The 19,287-nt window shown below is 32.4% G+C and overlaps 4 protein-coding genes across 6 annotated transcripts; 1 reads left to right on the plus strand and 3 right to left on the minus strand.

Moving 5' to 3' along the window:
* Positions 1-1,354: 1,354 nt before the first annotated feature.
* On the minus strand, positions 1,355-5,676 carry LOC130939395 (protein RKD5-like). Its single transcript, XM_057867504.1, has 5 exons — positions 5,518-5,676; positions 5,057-5,309; positions 3,336-3,574; positions 2,609-2,829; positions 1,355-1,928 (listed from the first exon to the last, which is right to left on the minus strand). Exons 1-5 carry the CDS (start codon positions 5,570-5,572, stop codon positions 1,686-1,688), a joined length of 1,011 nt encoding a protein of 336 aa, XP_057723487.1. The 5' UTR covers positions 5,573-5,676; the 3' UTR covers positions 1,355-1,685.
* Positions 5,677-8,808: 3,132 nt separating this feature from the next.
* On the minus strand, positions 8,809-10,872 carry LOC130970187 (uncharacterized). Of its 2 annotated transcripts, none has more exons than XM_057896182.1 (2): positions 10,599-10,872; positions 8,809-9,780 (listed from the first exon to the last, which is right to left on the minus strand). In XM_057896182.1, the coding sequence occupies exons 1-2, from the start codon at positions 10,613-10,615 to the stop codon at positions 9,000-9,002; spliced, it is 798 nt and encodes a 265-aa protein (XP_057752165.1). In that variant the 5' UTR covers positions 10,616-10,872; the 3' UTR covers positions 8,809-8,999. The 2 variants fall into 2 exon arrangements, with proteins under 2 accessions (XP_057752165.1, XP_057752173.1); XM_057896190.1 differs by having other exon boundaries at positions 8,809-9,691; positions 10,599-10,870.
* A 989-nt stretch (positions 10,873-11,861) lies between these two features.
* Positions 11,862-15,897, minus strand: LOC130961617 (protein GET1). The gene is made up of 7 exons (XM_057887588.1): positions 15,726-15,897; positions 15,178-15,257; positions 14,582-14,652; positions 13,548-13,606; positions 13,381-13,462; positions 13,060-13,109; positions 11,862-12,719 (listed from the first exon to the last, which is right to left on the minus strand). Exons 1-7 carry the CDS (start codon positions 15,837-15,839, stop codon positions 12,645-12,647), a joined length of 531 nt encoding a protein of 176 aa, XP_057743571.1. The 5' UTR covers positions 15,840-15,897; the 3' UTR covers positions 11,862-12,644.
* A 409-nt stretch (positions 15,898-16,306) lies between these two features.
* On the plus strand, positions 16,307-18,189 carry LOC130945368 (HMG1/2-like protein). 2 transcript variants are annotated; one of them, XM_057874099.1, is made up of 8 exons: positions 16,307-16,565; positions 16,687-16,820; positions 17,014-17,112; positions 17,199-17,256; positions 17,381-17,425; positions 17,555-17,635; positions 17,709-17,783; positions 17,888-18,189. In XM_057874099.1, exons 2-8 carry the CDS (start codon positions 16,780-16,782, stop codon positions 17,906-17,908), a joined length of 420 nt encoding a protein of 139 aa, XP_057730082.1. In that variant the 5' UTR covers positions 16,307-16,565; positions 16,687-16,779; the 3' UTR covers positions 17,909-18,189. The 2 variants fall into 2 exon arrangements, with proteins under 2 accessions (XP_057730082.1, XP_057730086.1); XM_057874103.1 differs by having other exon boundaries at positions 16,309-16,565; positions 16,690-16,820.
* Positions 18,190-19,287: the final 1,098 nt, after the last annotated feature.

Consider the following 19,287-nt stretch of genomic DNA (forward strand, 5'->3'; position numbering starts at 1 on the left):
GTGAAATTGAATTAAATAGAAATTTCTCCTTAATTCTTATGGCAATTGGCAAAATGGCAAGTATTCGTTTGTGTGACATATGATAGAGATTAGAGAATAATTTATCACATGTTTACAGTTAATCATGAAAAGTCATATTACTAACATAAGATTATATAGTTTTAAAGTTGAAAGAGACACCTTAATAAATATTATGCCCTATAATACAAACAAAAGTAATATAATTTAGTTGATAACAAGAAAAAAAAGGCAAATAGTTTACTTTGCCAAAAGATAATTACACCTATTATTAATCATAGCAATCACTTTATCACAAATAGATTATTCAATGTGATTTCTGTTAACAATCAACAATTTTAGTCTCCTCCCAAAAAAAAAAAAAAAACATCAATCAATAACGAAGACTTGATTAAAATTAAAAAGCACTATTATATCTAAAGTTTATCAAACCCAGGGAATATTCTTTATTCGTACAATTATCTTTATATAAAATTGATAGTCAAAAATCATTTGATAATTATCATCTAATGACTTTCGATTATAAACTTTACATGAAAACAATTGCATATGAATTTTCACATTAAGCATTATCTAAAAAACATACCTAGTATAAATCTAGAAAAAAATGCCTCGTATAAATCTAGACTCTATTTTAATGATTAGAATTCATACTATTAAATTATCTTAATATATGACAGATTAAATTAAACTCAATGCATTATGCATCTAAAATGTTTCCTATTATCTAATATTTAAGTTGAATGAATCCACTATCAAATTAAACATTACTCAATTTATTTTCTTTTCCATAATTTATAATAAATAAAGTTCATTTCTTGTTTAAAAGAAATAAATAAGTATCAAACTAGTTTCAAGCAATAGCAAAAAATAAAAATAAAATAAAATAAATCAAAGGTGAGAAAACCAGTGGCAGTACTTTGACAAAAATTTAATTTGTCAAAAGTTAGTGGACCATGGCACATCAAATGCTGCACCCATATTATATGTTTTCTCAACTATATGAAATAAATCATGCGGTAGCCCTTTTTGACTTCAATAGACATTAGACAAATAAATTAATAATTATTAATAATATAAATATTTATTATTTACTCACTTTACATGAGACACTGTTAATTTATTCATCATTTATCATTGGACATATAAGTTAATCCCATTTACAAAATAAGTGCATCTAACATAACTGAATAATATAATGGGGAATGGTTGGTGCTCCAAATATACAAATTGAGAGCCAAATTCTTAAATCATGAGTTTTAAGATATAATAATTTTACTTAACTACCTTATCCAATCCAAAATTGTGCAGAATACTATACAACTTTTTTGAGAGGACTCAAAAAAAAAAAAAGTCAAATTTATAATAATTTTGCATTTTGCAATGGCACCTAACATAAAAAACAAAGGTAAATAGTCTAAAGGCATAGTTCTATAGAAAAATGTTTTAAAGGAAAATTCCAACACAGCCTAGTTGCTGGTTCAAATAAAAAAAAATTCACCTGAATTTCTAATTAAGAAAGGTGAATACAGAGAAAATTCTTAAGGCTAAATAAAAAGCATTTATAGGAGAGAAAAGGGTATGAAGTCCTCAAAGAGTAGTACTTCCAATGTGGACTAAAATTATAATTTAGAACCTTGAGATGCATAATTTTCAATATGAAACCTTCAAGTTTCAATGGTAGTTTTGTTGCTACTGCTGCTGCTGGAGACAGTCGAATTATGTTTGACCTGAGCTCGCGCCCGATGCCTTCTCTTGAAGATGTCCTGCCTCAACTTCTTGGTCTCACTTTGTATGTCCATGAATGGTTTCCTTTCTATGTTTTCCTTTTCACTCTCCAACATCCTTCGTTTCTCTATTGCCGCCAATGCTGCAGCCTTGTCATCCGATTCTTGGTTGTTCGCTTCTTCCTACAAATTCGGTTTATGTTCGAGAGCCACTCAACAATAGTGAAGCATAAATGCAAGAATAAACCTCCCAAATGCTGTATTTAAAACTACCAAAATATCAAAAGCATGGGTAGGAATGATGCACTAAGAAACCAATAAAACATGAAAAAGAAAAGCAGCAACCCCACTTATAGACTTATAGTGTATAGTTCACAATGACTAAGAAGCAATATGATACAGCTGGTTAGATTTGAATGGAGACAACCACAAAGTGATGCAAATTTGACAAAAGTAGGCATTAAGGAACGGCTGAAACCACTTCATTTTCAAGGTGAAATCTTGACAAATTAATAAATAAATAAATAAATAAAGAGGATAAAGTCTCCCTAAAATTCATAAATGACAAATTTTTTCCTCACCATTTGGAAAAGGGTGTTAATTTAGGTCTTCCGTACGAAATTCTTATATGTACAAGAGGACTAATATGCCCGTTTATTTTGGGGCAAACTTATCCGATGAGAGACAAATTTGCCACTTTAAGATTGAGGTACTACTTGGTCCCTGAGGTTTTGTTCATGGATGAGATTGGGAGATTACTCCAAAATTTAAATGCTTCAATTCAAAGTACTATTACTTGCTTTCACCAAAGTGCTCTTCATTGAATAGTATTTGTAATAGGAAAGGGACAGTAAGAAACTGACCTGAATTTCATGAATGAGACTGTCAAGTGATTTGATCTTCCTATGAGGCCAGCGAGGAATACCAAATTCTCTGCATTTCCTCTTCAGAACTGTTAGTCCAACATTTAGCCTTCTTGACGCTTCTACAATCGGTATATCAAAATACTTGACTAACTCTGATAACGTTATTTTTGCTACCCGGTCACTAGATGCACGTTTTTTCTTTTCTGCAGAATCTGCATCTGTTGACCTCAATTATTAGCTGTTAACCTTTACATATGGTATGCCTAACAACATTAGAAAGACTACTAACGCATGTTGAGAGAATCTATTCCATTTTAACTCGGTGTCCTCTCCTCCACACAATACATACAGATAATCAGAGACCACTTGGCAGAAATTTACCTAAGTTAACACAGAGCACAAAGTTGCAATGTACCTTCAAATTCAGAAGCATACAATATACAAAATTTAAATTAATAGCACGATATGTGAAAAAGGAGGGAACTCCGTATGCGTTTCATTACAAATATTTTATGGATTTGATTAAAAAGTATTCACAGGTTACGAAACTATAGAATCCAGTTACGAAACAAAAAAACAATATTGCTGTGACAGTCAAAATTAGGACATATTGTAACATGGTGAATTTGCAGATTGGAAGATTGATTAAGTCAATAACTGTGCTAAATCATTTCATGCTAAATAGTTTGTGTCATTAGATTATTAAGAGTAATTGAGAGTAAACCTGGCAAGGCTTGGACATCTAGCTTGTTGTCTGGTGATTCGGACATGTCATCTTCATAAGGAAGAAAATTCAGGTCCTGAGTTAACACGGGAACCACTTTTCTCAATGGTTGGGAATCTTTGTTGTTTCCTTGGCGTTCTCCCCCTGTGGAGTCTGATAGAACATCTTTGTCTTTTTCCAATTTGTATATCACACGGAGGTCTCTCAGCAAGGTTGGGATTGTCCGAAGCTTCAGGTTTCTGAAAGTTCATTACAGACAGTTAAAAACAATTGGAAACAAAACATTCTATCAATTGGAGGAGGCATAATGATTTGAACAAATCAACAATGCTATTAATTAAGTTGGTACTTTCACTTGACGTGAAGCACAAGTGAAATTCAAAACACAAAATCAATCATTTTACAAATAATGCCATGCCTGGCATGATATGTATGACTCTTTGAGTAAATGCCAGTTTCAAGGAGAGGGTAGGAGAGGGGTTGTAAGGCAAAAGTTCCCCACTAATGGATGTTAATAAGAAGAAATTGTGAATAATACTTTCTCTAGTGTTGTTTAACATTTCATGATAATGATTTTTCAATTTACTATTGCTGATACTCCACTTTGTAACCAAAAAGAAAAGTTGTCATTTTTATGAGAGTGGAGATTGGAAGGGAATTGCACAACTCCATTCCCTTCTCTTTACCTTTTATTGATTCCCCTATGCCCCCAAACCCAAAAATTTAAATTAGATCATATCGTTTATTCCTTGATAGACCAGTCACATAAAGATGACAATAGTAAAATCTGTATCCAATTCAGCAAATGAATAAGCGAACATATTATGTTCTTCTGCAAAAGAAGTCAAGTTAAAATATATTATTTATTGAAACAAGAATCATTTTCACAGATGTTTTCGACGTTTTGCTTTTGGTACCCTTCCGTTATTTTCACAAGACAATCAGAAAAGTCCAGAAACAAGAAGCCAAGAGGGGGACTGGAAATTTGAAAAGCTTAATTTTTTTCATGATAGCATAAGTATTCCACTATCACCAAATAGTCTCCACGCTGCTAAAGAAATCTCGTAATAGTACTATAGCTAGTTCCACATTTGGTACCGATTTCGCAAATCTTGGTTTGGTTTACCAGGGAAAAGAAATATAACCATCTTTTAACTTTGGCTCAATTCGTGGTGTGAGAGGTGAGACTGAAAATCATGTCAAAATGTGACTTAATGCAATTTCGCTTAACATATTGGATTAAGTTGAAATTCAGATTGAACCCTACTCAAAACATGGTTTCTGAGCATTCTCAGTACCATGGCTAACCAATTCCAATCATTATGACAAGGACTAAGCTATCTAACTTAAAAAGGAACCCCCTTCCCCCTCTCTCTCACATTTTAGGACCAAGCAAGATATAAATTGTGAGAACTAATAGCCCTGTTTCATACTTTTAAAGAAGGATATGCAGATAGACATAGAAAATGCATAATGTCGCTGTCCTAAGACAAAATATGCCCAATTTGGTATCCATCCAAAAGTTGGGGACCAGGGGAATTGAGACAGTGACACAAATATATTCTCTGGTCTCAGTCTCATGCCTCTGCATTTTCTATCTTAAGGCATTTCATAATATAGCAATAATCATGACCAAAAGCAAATACACAATCTAAGAACAGATACAAAAAGTTTCAGCAACTTTAGATAGGGACTTGAGCAGATATTATCTATATATATACCTTGAGAGCAAAAGCAAGTTTGGAATGCTGGAAAATTGAGGCTTGTGATTTCTATGAAAGGAAAAGATACAAAGCCACACTCCATTTTGGTACCCTTCAGAAACTTCAGCAACACAAAGCTTCTTCTGCAATCTGAGGATTGGTGTGGACCTCATTTCGCCATAGGAGCCACTCTCTGAGAACACAAACTCTCTTTCAACTTCCCTTACTTTCCCATCCTTTATTTGGTATACATGCACACTCCTGATCAACTCTGCAAAAATTTACTCAAAAAAAAAACCCCAAAAAATTACAGAAAAAAAATTAAGAAAAACCTCAATTTTGCACAACCCCATCAATTAAAAATCGATTTTTTCCCAATGAAATGGAGGGAAAAAGGAAACTTTATGTGAAAATGAGGCATGAAAGTTGAGAATCTATAATATGAAAGGTGAAGTGCATGGTGGGGTTGAGGTGGTTACCTTCTCTAATGGTGTTCTTGAAGACTAGGAGGGTGGTGAGCAAGGTGTTCTTCATGGCGAGGTTGAAGATGCTACCATCACTATTGGGTACGAAGCAGGAACAGTGTCGTTGTGGTGATAAAAGGGAGAAACAACGAGACAAAAGACGAGGTTTTGGAGTTTGTTTGCAGGTGCATGATCTTCTTGTCTGTGTTGTTTGGTCATTTTATATCACTTTTAGGATCATGTCGAAGGAATTTTTTTTTTCAGTTTTGTTGTTAGTGTTTAATTATTGAAAAATATTAATATAAAATGATATTTATTATAAAAAATATAGATGTAAGTGAAATTGATTTTTTTCATCTTTTATTTATTTATTTATTTATTTATTTTTGTATTTAGATCCGAATTTGAATTGGTTCTTTTATTATCAACTTTTTATCTAAAGAAAATTTAGTTAAATAAATCAAAGTTAACTTCATATAAAATAAGGTATAAAATTGTGTCGACTAAACTATTATAGAAAATTTATAAAAATATTCACTAATAAAAAAGATAACTATTCAAGATAATAATTAAAAATAGTTAAATATAATTTAATTAAATATATTAAATTATTTAATAATTCTTACTTAGTAGCTTCAATACAATATAAGTGCTATGCAGGTAAGCGAATCATATAAATTAAAGAGTCATGTAAATTTAATACAAATCATATTACATGAAGACAAAAAACTAATCATAAAATTAATTATTTATATAAAATATATATTAGAATAAATAATATATATATATATATATATATATATATATATATATAAATAGATAAATATATCATGGTTAATTTAGTGATTTTTTTTAGTATGTATATTAAATTTTTTCGAAAATATTTGATTAAAAAAAATTAGAATTTGTGTTATTTAACATTCATGAATTAACTGATTATTTTTTTGTCAATTTAACATTATTAAAATTTTTTATTTAAAAAACATATAATTAATTGTATAATCCTATCCTTTAAGTTGGTCAAATGTACAATCTAAATTCTTTTGGTTTTTGGCCACATGCATTTTATTGATGTACTTTCTTGTTTTGGTTATCCTTTCTATCTTTTTAGGATTTTTTTAATTATCTTTCACTTATTTTCATTTATTGTTTTCCATTTTCTGTGTTGTGTTTAGATCCTCTATTTTAATTCAGATACGGAGCAGTTTTATTCATTTACATTCCTTTTTGTTTAAAAATACGAAAATATTTTATAATAAAAAATATTAATAAAAACTGTCAAAATTTATTATTTTTAATTTTATTTAATGTATTTTATAATAAATAAATATTAAATAAGAGAAATTTAAACTGTTTAGGTTGACTGTTTTTTGTTTTTCTAGTATTACCGAAAATAAAATAAAGAATAAATTATTTATTAAAAGGTTAAAAATATAATTATACTATATAAATACAAAAAATCATTTATCCTTGTAGAAACTAGAAACACAATTGACCTCTCATTCACATTTATTTTGATAATTGATTATTCTACTGAGAATTTTATAAATATATGCAAATATATAATGAATAATTTCTAAACTCTATAAAAACAATTTTTTGTATAAAAAGTGGTTATGACTTATGATATAAATGATTCAACAATAAAAAAAACCCTCAAAATCGAAGCAAATGTGTGAGCTAACAAAGTGAGTCGTATAAATATAATAAAATATTACTTGTACAACCCTTAGTCTAAATGTTTAAGTTGGTCAAATGAAGAATCTAAGCTTTTTGTTCTTTTTGTTTTATGGTTTTGGGGTTTTGAAGGTTTTTTTTTTTTAGAGGGGTTGGGGAATTGAGGGAGATAGAGGTTAGAATGGAACTCAATTTTTTTTATTTAATTTAAAAGAATTTTTGTTTTTAAAGTTGGGTAAAAAACTAAAAATTGATGGAATAAATCAACATTTATCAATCTCCTCATGTAAGTGTTTAATTGGATCAAATTCACTATCTAAATTGTTTTGTTCTTTTCCACAAGTCAGACCTCAAGAAGACAAATTTGTTACATCTATCTGCGCTTTATGGAGATTTAGTTGCACTTCGCAAAATCTCCTTAACTGGCATCAAGTTTGGATTGTACAAACTAACTCTTAAAACTTGGTTGAAAGCACTTCAGCCAAAATAAATACATTATACCCTCTTCTCTTGAACTCTAAATTATTAATAGATCCCCAACAAATTTCCGAGGATATATAACTATAGGACTTAGAGCCCGTTTGGGAAGTAATAGAAGCTACCTTTTTTTTTTTTTACTTTTGAATTATGAAAAGTCACAATCTGCATGTTTGACACTATTTTAAAAAAAACTTTTAACTTCTTGAAAAGTTAATTTGCAGTTTTTTGAAGTAGAAATATATGACTTCTCTGCTTTTCAATAAGTCATTCAACCACTTACTTAAAAAAAAATTAATTTAAAAAAAATCTATTTTCCTTTTTTACTCTGTAAAAAATACTGACCATTTACCACCATTTTCACGTAGATCTGCTAAAAACACTGGTCTTCTACTATCATTCTCACACAATGTTCCAAACCTCTGGTCTTCTACTATCATTCTCACGTAATGTTCAAAACCTCACCATTTTCAGGTAATGATTCATCTGATAGAAATATTGAACCTCCACCACAGACAATATACATTTTTGTTATCAAATTCCTAGTTTCCTATTTTGAATGATGAATATCCCCCTTAAAAAAAGTTCCTTTAAAGAAAAAAAAAAAAAACTCTACTAAACAGTCCTTTTATGCATCGTTTAATCCAATCAAACTCACATTTAATCCCCTTAATTCATTAAGTTAAAATGGTTGAATTCAGTTGAGGGTTGAAGGCGAGTTAGGTCACAATCTGAAGAAGAATCTGTTCGAGGCCATAGTGTACTTTGGAAACAACTATTTTTATGTAAAACATCAATTCTCCACCAGCTAGTGACTAGTGACAGGAATAACGATGTCGATAAGCCCATTCCTGTTCAAATATCTTAAAAGGACACTAAAAATAAAAAGAAAAACCAAACTGGTAAATAGCATGTGAGCCCTTTTTTATTGGCCAGGCCTAAGCAAAACTCGTGAAACGGTTAGGTTGACATGGGTTCTGTAAAATGGCACACTACCGCACCACATTCGTCGAGCCACATGCTGATCGAAGTAACTTTTGGCCAACGGCCAGTCTGTGAAACAGGTAGGCATATAGTTCCGATCAAAATCTTGATTGTGACATACACAACTAAACTGTTTAATTCTAGAGAACAGTCCACTAATGACCACTGTTATGGATCTTATCTATTAATCATAAATTAATGCATGCAATTCAGAGACATTGAAATATAGCTAGCAAGTTGAACTAATACCATAAGCACCATAATCTAAAGCTAAACAGTGTAGTAATAGTACCAGAAAATATAACAATGTTTCAGGACCTAAAGTAAGATACACAGTCCCTAGCAGAAGTGTATATCTGTTACTGCCTTGATCTTGACTCTGCCCGCCTAGCTTCATCTGTTGTCGAAGGAAACAACTCCACGTACCTTGATCCAATTGTCATTTTATCCTTGCACATTGCTCTCTTGGCCTCGTCGGGGGAAACAAACTCCACATAAGCCTCTCCAGTAGCTTTTCCATCTGGGCGACAAGCAATGTGTACCCTATCTTCTATCAGCTTGAAATCTTTAAAAAAATCAATAATTTGAGCTTTAGTAGCTGAAAATGGAAGTCCACGCATCTTCAATATCTCAGTGTATTCCATCTGATCTTTATCGCTGAACCTTTTGGTCCGAGATGGAGGAGGGCTTCCATGGTAGTCATTATCGTATATTCCTTCATAATTGACCTCAGATGCAACAGCATTGTAGTAATCTTGCTTCTTGCACCTGAAGACTTCCACATATCTGCGACCCATGTTCTGCCGGTCTCTCTGTAGAGCAAATTCAACCTGCATTGCTCCTGCAAAGACTACAAAGGCCTCTCCTGAGAATCGTCCACTCTTGTTGACAAGCAACACATCCACAATGGTCAGTCCAGCAAAGAACTTCAGGATGTCAATGTCAGTGCAGTTGAATGGAAGTCCCCTGAGACGAACCACAGGAAATGGAGGAGGGGGCTGGAAGCCACCACCGTATCCATAGGGTTGAAAGCTGCCTGTTCCGCTGCTCACTGCGAAGTATGGATTGGATTCCATCATTCTTTGTCTCTTTGAGCCAACCTCGTACCCGTCCGAAACCCCCCCGCTTCCCAACATTGCCCTTCAAATTTCCATACCCATAAAAAAAAGAATCCCCCACTCAACATGTTAATAAAGCCAAACCCAACCCACACTTTCCCTGACACCTAATTCTAATTCCTAATGTAATAAAATATATCATATTGATTAAAACTCCCAAAACCAAACAATATAGAAGGCAGTAACTATATATCAACTAGCTATACCAATAGAACACAGTATTACCAATAAAAGGTCCACAAACATATATCTTTCAGAGAATGCGACTCAAAGTTAACAGTAGAGATACCTACCCTTAAACTAACAAAGCCCAAGGAAGCTAATCAAAGATGTATATAAAATCAACACAAACAACAAAGAGTCGGTTATTCCCTATTAATTTTTCAGTAAGAATCACAAAATACATAGGTAACTTAAATCAGCACATGGGATATAGATTATCCAAAAAACATAGCTCTATACGTAAAATTGATATACATAGCCAAAATCCACTCCTCTATCAGATTCTAGCCCACATGTAAATAAAACTACTCTCATTTAACACAGCCACTCTTCCCTCTAATTTAAAAAAAAATTGATAAGAATATCACTGCAAAAAACTTAAAAGAATGATCTTTTCCTTTTCAAAACTCAGATGCACAAAAACACAACCTCAAATCAGATAAGCATCGCCACCAGAAACCTAACTCCAGATTAATATCAAAACAATAAAAAAAACAGAGAACAAATCGAGCAGAAAAAAAAAAAAAAGAAATTGAGCTCAGCATAATGGTACAATAAACGGAAATTCGAATCAAATAGAGACGGAAACAAAAAGTGATAAAGTTATGGCAGCCTTACCCTCTCGGACCGTACATGTTACCGAGATCGCCGAACGATCGAGCAAAGGGGGGGTCGGTTGACGGAGGAAAACGATACGGATCCAGTGCTGCGATTGGACGAAAATCCCCAAATCCAATGAAGAATCAAAAAAGAAAATGGAACGCGAGAAAGAAAAAAGAAACCCTAGTTAGGGTTACAATAACGTTAACGAGCTTCTTCGTGGTGGAACACTGCGCACCCTTCCCCGGAGAGTTTTTTTTATTGGGTTGGCGTGTTCGTTATGCTTATGTTATTATTGTTTTTATTTTAAGAAAGTTATTGGTTAGTTAGCATTATCTTTTTATTATTAACATTTTCTGTGATTGATTTGAAAATTATTTATTGGCTTGGATCTTTTTATTTCATTATCTTTTTATTTTTTAAATATTTTACTCTGGATCAATTTTTTTTAAAATAAAAAATTTAAAAATAAATAAGTAAAAATCTAATCATTATTAAATTGAAATAATAAAATTTACAGTCTCACACATGATAAAAAATAAACAATTATATATTAATAGTAGTTAGTCTATTTAATATGTTATTTTTATTTTTTTTTTTCGCTTTAAAGTACCTCTTACTCCAACACCCTTTCACATAGCGAATTGAACCATTGAAATTGTGAACCACTCTTATTTAATTTATTTAATTATTTCTAATAAGAAACATTCTATCCAACTCCAAGATTGAATCCTTTCCTGATTCCATCAAGATATTTGTCCCAAATTCTTGAATTATCCTTTTAAAAAACTTAACTAGAATATTTACTATTCTATTAGTTTAAAAAGCACAAACACTTTTATAAATTATAGTGTCTCCATATCTTATATTTTATATACATATTATATTTCCATATCTTATAAAAAACTAAAATTCGTATATTCGCATATCTTATATCTATTTGATATTTTCTTTCCAAATATATATATTGTATTCCCATATCTTATAAAAAACTAAAATTCGTAAGTTCACATATCTTATATCTATTTGATATTTTCTTTCTTCGTGGATATCCGTAGAATCAGATATGATTAAATGGTAATAGAAGCTATCATGTAAGGAAAACATTTGAGTTTCTTGACCAAGAAATCAATAAGCATTCAAAATAAACAATATATATATTCTTGTTAAACTAGTACTTCAGTTACACACCTGAATTTAGTGTTTAGTTTAGTGATATGAAATACATCCGAGAGATTATCATATGCACATAGATTGAAACTGGTCTAATTATATGATGTCAATTGTCAAGTGGTAAATTAAATATTAATTTTTAACCCATTTTAATAAGTTAGGCAAACACTTTTAAAGATCATAGCAATCACCTTGTCAAGTATCTACTAGTCAGTCCTTCAAAAGAACACTTTATCATAGGGATATGAGCCAAACACTGCACTGAAGATATTAGCTAAATTCTAAGAAACTCTAAGCATCAAAAGGACATTGCTGAACCTGTTGGTGAAAAAGTATATTTAAACTGTTCTATATGATAACAGCATCTTAACACATCTTGTAACTGCGTAAAATGATTGCTAACCCGGCTGGAGTGAACAGAACAGAATGCCACTGAAGCTTTTGCAATTCAAGATGAATCAAATGATAAAATTCCTTGATAAGGTCTAAGATACAACAAGAAACAAAAAGAACCCAGCAAGGTAATGGCTATCATATAACAAGCAAATGCAGAATGGATCTTACTCAGTGGCCTCTGCTCAAAAGCAAAAGTAATGGAATACTTACAGCCAAGGTTATCAAAATAAAGTTTCTAAACTAGTGGAAATCATAAAAATCAACCTATAAACTCATAAACCGAATTTGGAAACTAAAGAATTTACAAGTCTAGTCTTAGAGTTTGATAACTTTGCTTACAACTGACCATCCAATGTTGGAAAAAAAGAAAAGAAAAAGGGAGCCCAGTCATGGTGTACAAATCTATTAACTTTTCATTCTTTTCATTTTCAGATCCATGATACTAGTCAAGGGAGCTTGTGATTTTCCAGCATTGTAGTTGAAGATCGCAAAAATCTATTTAAAATAGACGAGTCTACAAATAACTTTGCTAACCCTGGTAGATACTATTAGCCAAGGTATAATCCCAATCTGCAACGATATTTAAAAAGAAAGTTGGCAATTACATTTAGAAACCAACTGCTAGTAGAATGCATAGTGTAGACAACGTGATTGCATTGTGTATCATACGCCATGTAAATAGGTAAATTGTAAAGTTAAATCTCCCACACTTTAACCTTTTAATCAAACATACCCCAAAAGTAAAAAATTACTGCAAAATGTGTACCAAAATTATTTGGATTTTGAAGTACCATAACCCATGCAAATGCAAAGTATAAAGCTGATATCAATTTTCTCCTTTGCATTGCCTTAAAATATCACTTCATTTGAAGAAATATGCATGTAAGGAAAGATACTCGCAATTACTTACAATAACATTGCCATTTTGAAACCCACCAGTCCTCCAAGATAATAATCTTCCTGAAAAAAGTTCAGAACACAAAACAAAACCTTAGTGTTATGTACTTTTGCTATTAATAAAAGATGAGGTAGGAAAGTTATCAGCTACGACATCCTTCGGAAAGAATGTTAGAAATCCAAGAAAAATAAGAAAGCCAAATTTGATTTTTTCCACATGAAAAAAGCTAATAAACCTTTTAGGTCTTATTCCTTTTTTTTAAACAAAACAAAAGGGCAATAATGCCGTATTATAACCTAAAAAATTTGAAGCAATAATTGTAATTGCATTTACCAAATGGTTGCACAAGTTGTTGAGATATGGTAGCCACAGGAACACTCCAAAACCAGATAAGCAAAACGAAATATGTTAAAACCTACACAGCATATCCAGATAGCACTTTATCAGCATACAGAAATAAAATAAACAAACTACAAAACAAATATTGTATTTGTAAATACCCGGGCGATGAGCAGAACTTTTGAGTACAATGCATTATCCTTGTTCTGTACATTTTGACCTGCAGATTAATTTAAAATAAATTATAATCTTTCAATCTACATGAACAAGAAACTATCCACCAAAATAATATGTAAGGATGTTGAAATGAAAAATGATGATAAATGCTAGATTTATGAAGTAGGAAACACCTACGGCAGTTTTACAATATACATGCACAAGAATTTCCACACATTTTATGCATAACTGATTATGTGACTACAACATTACTGAGAATATATCATTAATTGGACACTTTTAGGTATTTTACAGGGGGGGGACAATTGTTTGATATTTCAATTGTTGGGATTAGTAGGGATTTTACAATAACTTGATTGCTCGACAATCAGGCTGTGCCGCTGTGGTTTATCTAAGAATTGTAAAGTACTTCAATATTAGAATTTGAAAATGGGATTCTGGAACTAGAGTTTTGTTTACCACTTTTTTATACTGTCCTGCATTCCTTTCACAATCACTCAAAAAATTCTTATTGTTCCCTTTCTTCTGTTGTGCTATGCGACATACATCATACATCATGAAGTGCAAAGAAAATCCTCCCAAAACACAGAAAATCCAGCAAAAGGATATGAAACAACAGAAAAAAAGAAGTTGATATAAAAATGGAAAGGATATAAAAATTATCTTTAACTCCTTAGCATCTATTATAAAAAATACTGTTAATACAAAAGAGCACACATTTAATGAGTTTAAAATCATACCTTTTATTTTATATATGAAAAAGTGTATATTTATTTAGATGACCTTGTTTCAATTTTTCAGCAACATATTGTTTAAATTGAACAACTTGAATAATTACAGCCTTCTCATTTTCAGTTACTACTTATTGCTTCCAAAATTCAAGAACATATTTAGAACTATAATTTTCTTTATTTCAATGTAGAAGTTCAAAGATTTAACATTATAGCTCTTCATTGTGTCAATCTACATCTGCATAAAATACAACATCAAAAATGAATTGCAGCAAGATATAACTCACACTTTGCAAGTTCTCTCTCTTTAGCAGCTGCTTGTCTTCTGAGTTTTGCTGCCTGTGCAAAGGTGGCTGGCCTGAGAGGACAAACAATGGGTTCATGTACACATTCTATCACAAAAGCACACATATGAAATTAAGCTTATATTAGATTTAAATCAATGAATTTCTGATGTTGCTATGAAATATCTATGGCAGTTGCCAATGATATAGACACTTCTCTATCATATTGGCCCTTGTCCACTTCAATATTTTTGTTTCAATATTCTTATTATAACATGCACTTTTAAAGCCAAAATATCTATGACATAGGGCACAGAGAACATACTGGCAAAACGATAGATTTACCCTTCCACTTCCAATGGCCATAAACTAAGCAAGCACATAAGAAAAGAAACCAAGTATAAATAAAGTTCCACTTTCAATCATATAATAGCAAGTCTGAATGGCTGAGCAACTCAAACTTGAGTCCTAAAGCGCCAAATAAAAATGTTTCAATGCAAGAAACAACAAATATAAAATACCACATATATAATTTCAATTCTATCAATGATCAATTCCTTTCAATAGAGGAGACAGTGGCCAATGCATGAGTTACTTACTGTGACAGTGTACTTGCTTCCCTCAGAAGTTGTTTTATTTGTGCTCGCATCTGGTTCTCTTTTTCTTGCTCGGATCGACTCTGCAGCAAAAGCATACGAACAAAGGAATTGAATGTTGCAATCAACATATCTTACCAACAGAAAATAATGATAACTGATAAGCATTCGAAAATAGTGTCCACTATGTCTCATGAAAAGTTCAAAATCATGTTAGATAGAATTGAGATTAGCTCAATTGTAGTTGTTCCCATTAAAAGATAATCCAAATCAGCACAATATTTTCATAACACCAATGCACATGATTGACAACTTATAAATTTAAGTTCATATATTCTTAAGAGACATATAACCTCTAGAATTATAAACATAACAATATCAATAATATTAAGTTATGCTTCTTCCTATTTAATTTACAACAGAACAGAGCATGCACGAGACTTTATTCAGCTGGACTATGCATGAGATATATCATCGCTAAACGTCAAAAAATTCCAATCGAGAATTATTTCTCCGAAAGCATTATTATTAGCGTAAATGGAGAGAAGAACCTTTTTGTGGCGTTCGATCCAATTTGATCCGAAATGAAAAGCGAAAATGATGAAGAATATGAAAGGTGCTGCTATCGACCTTCGTCGTTCTTCACTTGCTTCCGCTTCCATCATCTTCGTCTTCGATTCCAATCACAAAAACGCTTCCGCTCTTTCACTTCGGTCCTTTCTTCTTCTGTGTTTTTGTTTTAATTTTTGTTTATGCTTCTTTTTGTTAAACTTTTCTGTCACTTGGGCCTAGTTTCGTTATCTTTTTCAAAAAACTTCAAAATAGGCCCAATAAAAATCCAGCAACAACAATCGTTGACCTTTGACCTTTTTAACTCTACAACTCTAATAAGCCTAACAAAAGGCTATGAAATATCTGTAAGGTGAATTTACGAACATGACCTTGGAAGGCGCAGAATATCTACACGTCAACTTCGCGTGGGCGCGTTGCTCATTATCCCGTGGCAACTTGGTAAATTCTCAAACCCCAAAAACCCCAAACTGGTAATTTCCCTCGCCTAACAGCACGCGTCACAAACATTCAAAGCACAACGCAATAGTGCTATTTTCTCCCAAATGGATTCGGCGTCCGCCCAAAACACACACACAGAGGAAGCACAAGCGGATCGGGAGCCAATGATTTCGCATAACGGGGATCGATGACGTGGCAGAAGATCTCAGAGATCCCGCGTAAACCCAAAACTTCAATTTTATTTTATGTTCCGCGATTCCAAAATTTTGTGTTAGCGTTTTCTCTTCGTTGCCCCTACCCTCTCAGGCTTCTTATTCTCGCGCCCAAACCCTTCTTTCTCACAACGCAACACAACGCTACGCACTCTCTCACGAAATCACGTTAGTGTTTTCTCCTTCCAGTCTTTCCCTTTTGCTTTCGTTTTCGCTCTCTATAATTATTTGAGAGCCTTTGTTTATTATTATTATTATTATTATTTATTTGTTCTTTTTTTTCGTTTAGTAGTGACTCGGAAACCCTTGCGGCTCTGACTCGGACTGAGTCTGCGATTTCGCAACTCGTTCTTCGTTCGATTTCGAGTCTTCACGATTCGCTATGCCGAAGGTTAAAGCCGACGCGAAAGCTGCTGATAACCGGTGAGTTTTTTTTTTTTGGAATAAGGATTTGTTCAGTTGGTTTTCACTCCTTGATATGCTAGGTTTACGAAATTGGATTTTGCGATACTGAAACTTCTGTTTTCAGATCTGATTTCAAGTGGTATGAAGTTTGCTGTTTCGGCATAGATTTTTGAAAATTTTTTGTGATTTTCTCGGTCGCGTGTGGTTTTAGGTTGAAGCGCAAAGGCGCTGGAACGGGAAGGAAGCAGGCTAAGAAAGCTAAGGATCCTAACAAGCCGAAGAGGCCTCCAAGCGCTTTCTTCGTTTTCATGTATGTTTTTCAAATTGTTTAGCTACTTCGCTTTTGTTAGAGATTTAACTGTTTGTGGCTGAGATCGATTTGTTTTTGTTTTGCAGGTCTGAGTTCAGAGAACAGTACAAGAAGGAGCACCCAAGCAACAAATCCGTTGCAGTTGTGAGTGTTTATTTACGTGGAATTCTGTTCAGTACTTGTTTTAAAAATTTTTGAAAGAGTTTTCAAATTATTTTTTAGTTTGAATTTTAAATTGTTTTTGACGTTGCTGCTTCAAATCAATTAGGTTGGCAAGGCTGGTGGTGACAGGTGGAAATCAATGTCTGATGCTGTGAGTACTTAAATTCTGAATTTCTTTTTTCGATGCTATTCTATGATTGGTGATTGGTTTTTTCTGTTATTTTTGTAATTGTTTTCTTATATTTTATGGTCCTAATTTGTTTATTACTTTGTGGTTTAGGATAAAGCTCCCTACCAAGCTAAGGCAGAGAAAAAGAAAGAAGAGTATGAAAGGAGTATGCAAGCCTACAACAAAAAACAGGTAACTACATACTTTTTAGAAGTCACAATTCTAATTAATAATCCTTGTTATTTATTGGTTTTTATGTATTCAGGAGAGTAAGGGTGCTTCTGAGGAAGATGAATCTGACAAGTCAAAGTCTGAAGTAAATGATGAGGATGAGGATGAGGTGGAATCAATATATATGCTGATTGCTTTTTGTACTTTAATTTTATCGCTTTTTCATGTTTGATTTGTTGGTATTAATTATGTTTTTGTTCTTTGCTGTTGTAGGAGGATGATGATGACGAGTGAATTTGCTTGGTAACACGGGAAGTTTAACATGGAAATGGGAGAAGCAATTGTTTTCGGATAATTAGGGTTCCATTTAGTATTCGATAGGATTCTTACCCAATTCCAATATCTTGCTTATTATTAGCTTTTTAATTCTTGTTATGCTCTCTCTTTAGGTTTAGATTAGTGAACGATGTTAATTAGGGTTAATAGTATCATGATTATGTACTTATAGTTAACCTCTCTAGTATCTTCAGTCACATACTTGGTTTATCTATTATACTTTTTCTCTTGCCGATTAATTTTCTCAGTCTCCTGAGTTAATTTAGTTTGTTGTCACGGTGAAACGCCGCCAATTTAGCACAGTGAAAACTGAAATGGAAGTAACTGAAGTTTGAACTACATTTTAATTTTACTATTTAGAATTGAAAATTTCATATACTCCCAAGGATTTCCACACAAGATGGTTTTTTGTTCTTCGGATAAAGAATAGAATAGTGTCGGTAGAGTGGGGGGCTTCCGCAATCACTGAACCGATTCTCCTAATATGCTCCCTTTTGTTTGTGAATAGTTTTGTTGTGTTATACGTGATAATGTTTCATTTTTCTCATAATTAAGAGCGCTGCAGTTATATTATACTCTTAAACAGTGATCCTGTAATCGAGTATTTAACCTTTATAGATTTTATAATTCGAGCAACGAGTTCAGTAGGAGCTTTTGCTCGAAGTAGGCTTTAATTGTTTTAAAATTTTAATTTGATTCTTTCATGTTTACTAGCCTGTTTGAAGATTCAAGAATCAATGCAATAATTTACCTTATTCGAAAGATTGTTAGATCAAGTTTCTCCACTCTTTCTCCATTTACATGAACAGTTTCTTAATGCTTTTTTTTTCTGTTCTCATCAACAATAATGGTTGGACAATCCGACGCATTTGGATGTTGACTTGATAATGAGAATCACCTATTCTGAGTTCGGATCTCCTCTTCTGACCCATCTTCTGTATTACTTCAAACTTTCAAAGGATCTTATCAATTCTAGTGACCTATATTATTGTGAAATGCTACTAACAAAATTTCCCACAAGCAAGGAAAGTAAGGGATATGCATGTCTTCCCTTTTCTTTTTAATAAGCTTGGCTTATTTACGTGTATATTTGTTTGTTAATACTTGAGCACTGAATAACAACCCAAAACTAATAAAAATGTGTGCCAAGGAAGGATTACAATTTTAAAGAGAATATACAACACTATAGAACAAACTTAAGTTTTCCCAATAAAAACCGGATAAATTGAATCCACTTATTCAGTGTCTTTTATGAATTTCGTTTATCTTGTTCTGCTATTCGGAGCACTTGATTTGCAGACGAAATTGACTTTGTTGTGTCTTGTATTTCTGTAGTT

Source organism: Arachis stenosperma, chromosome 1 (genome assembly GCF_014773155.1).
Source record: "Arachis stenosperma cultivar V10309 chromosome 1, arast.V10309.gnm1.PFL2, whole genome shotgun sequence".
Classification (NCBI taxonomy): domain Eukaryota; kingdom Viridiplantae; phylum Streptophyta; class Magnoliopsida; order Fabales; family Fabaceae; genus Arachis; species Arachis stenosperma.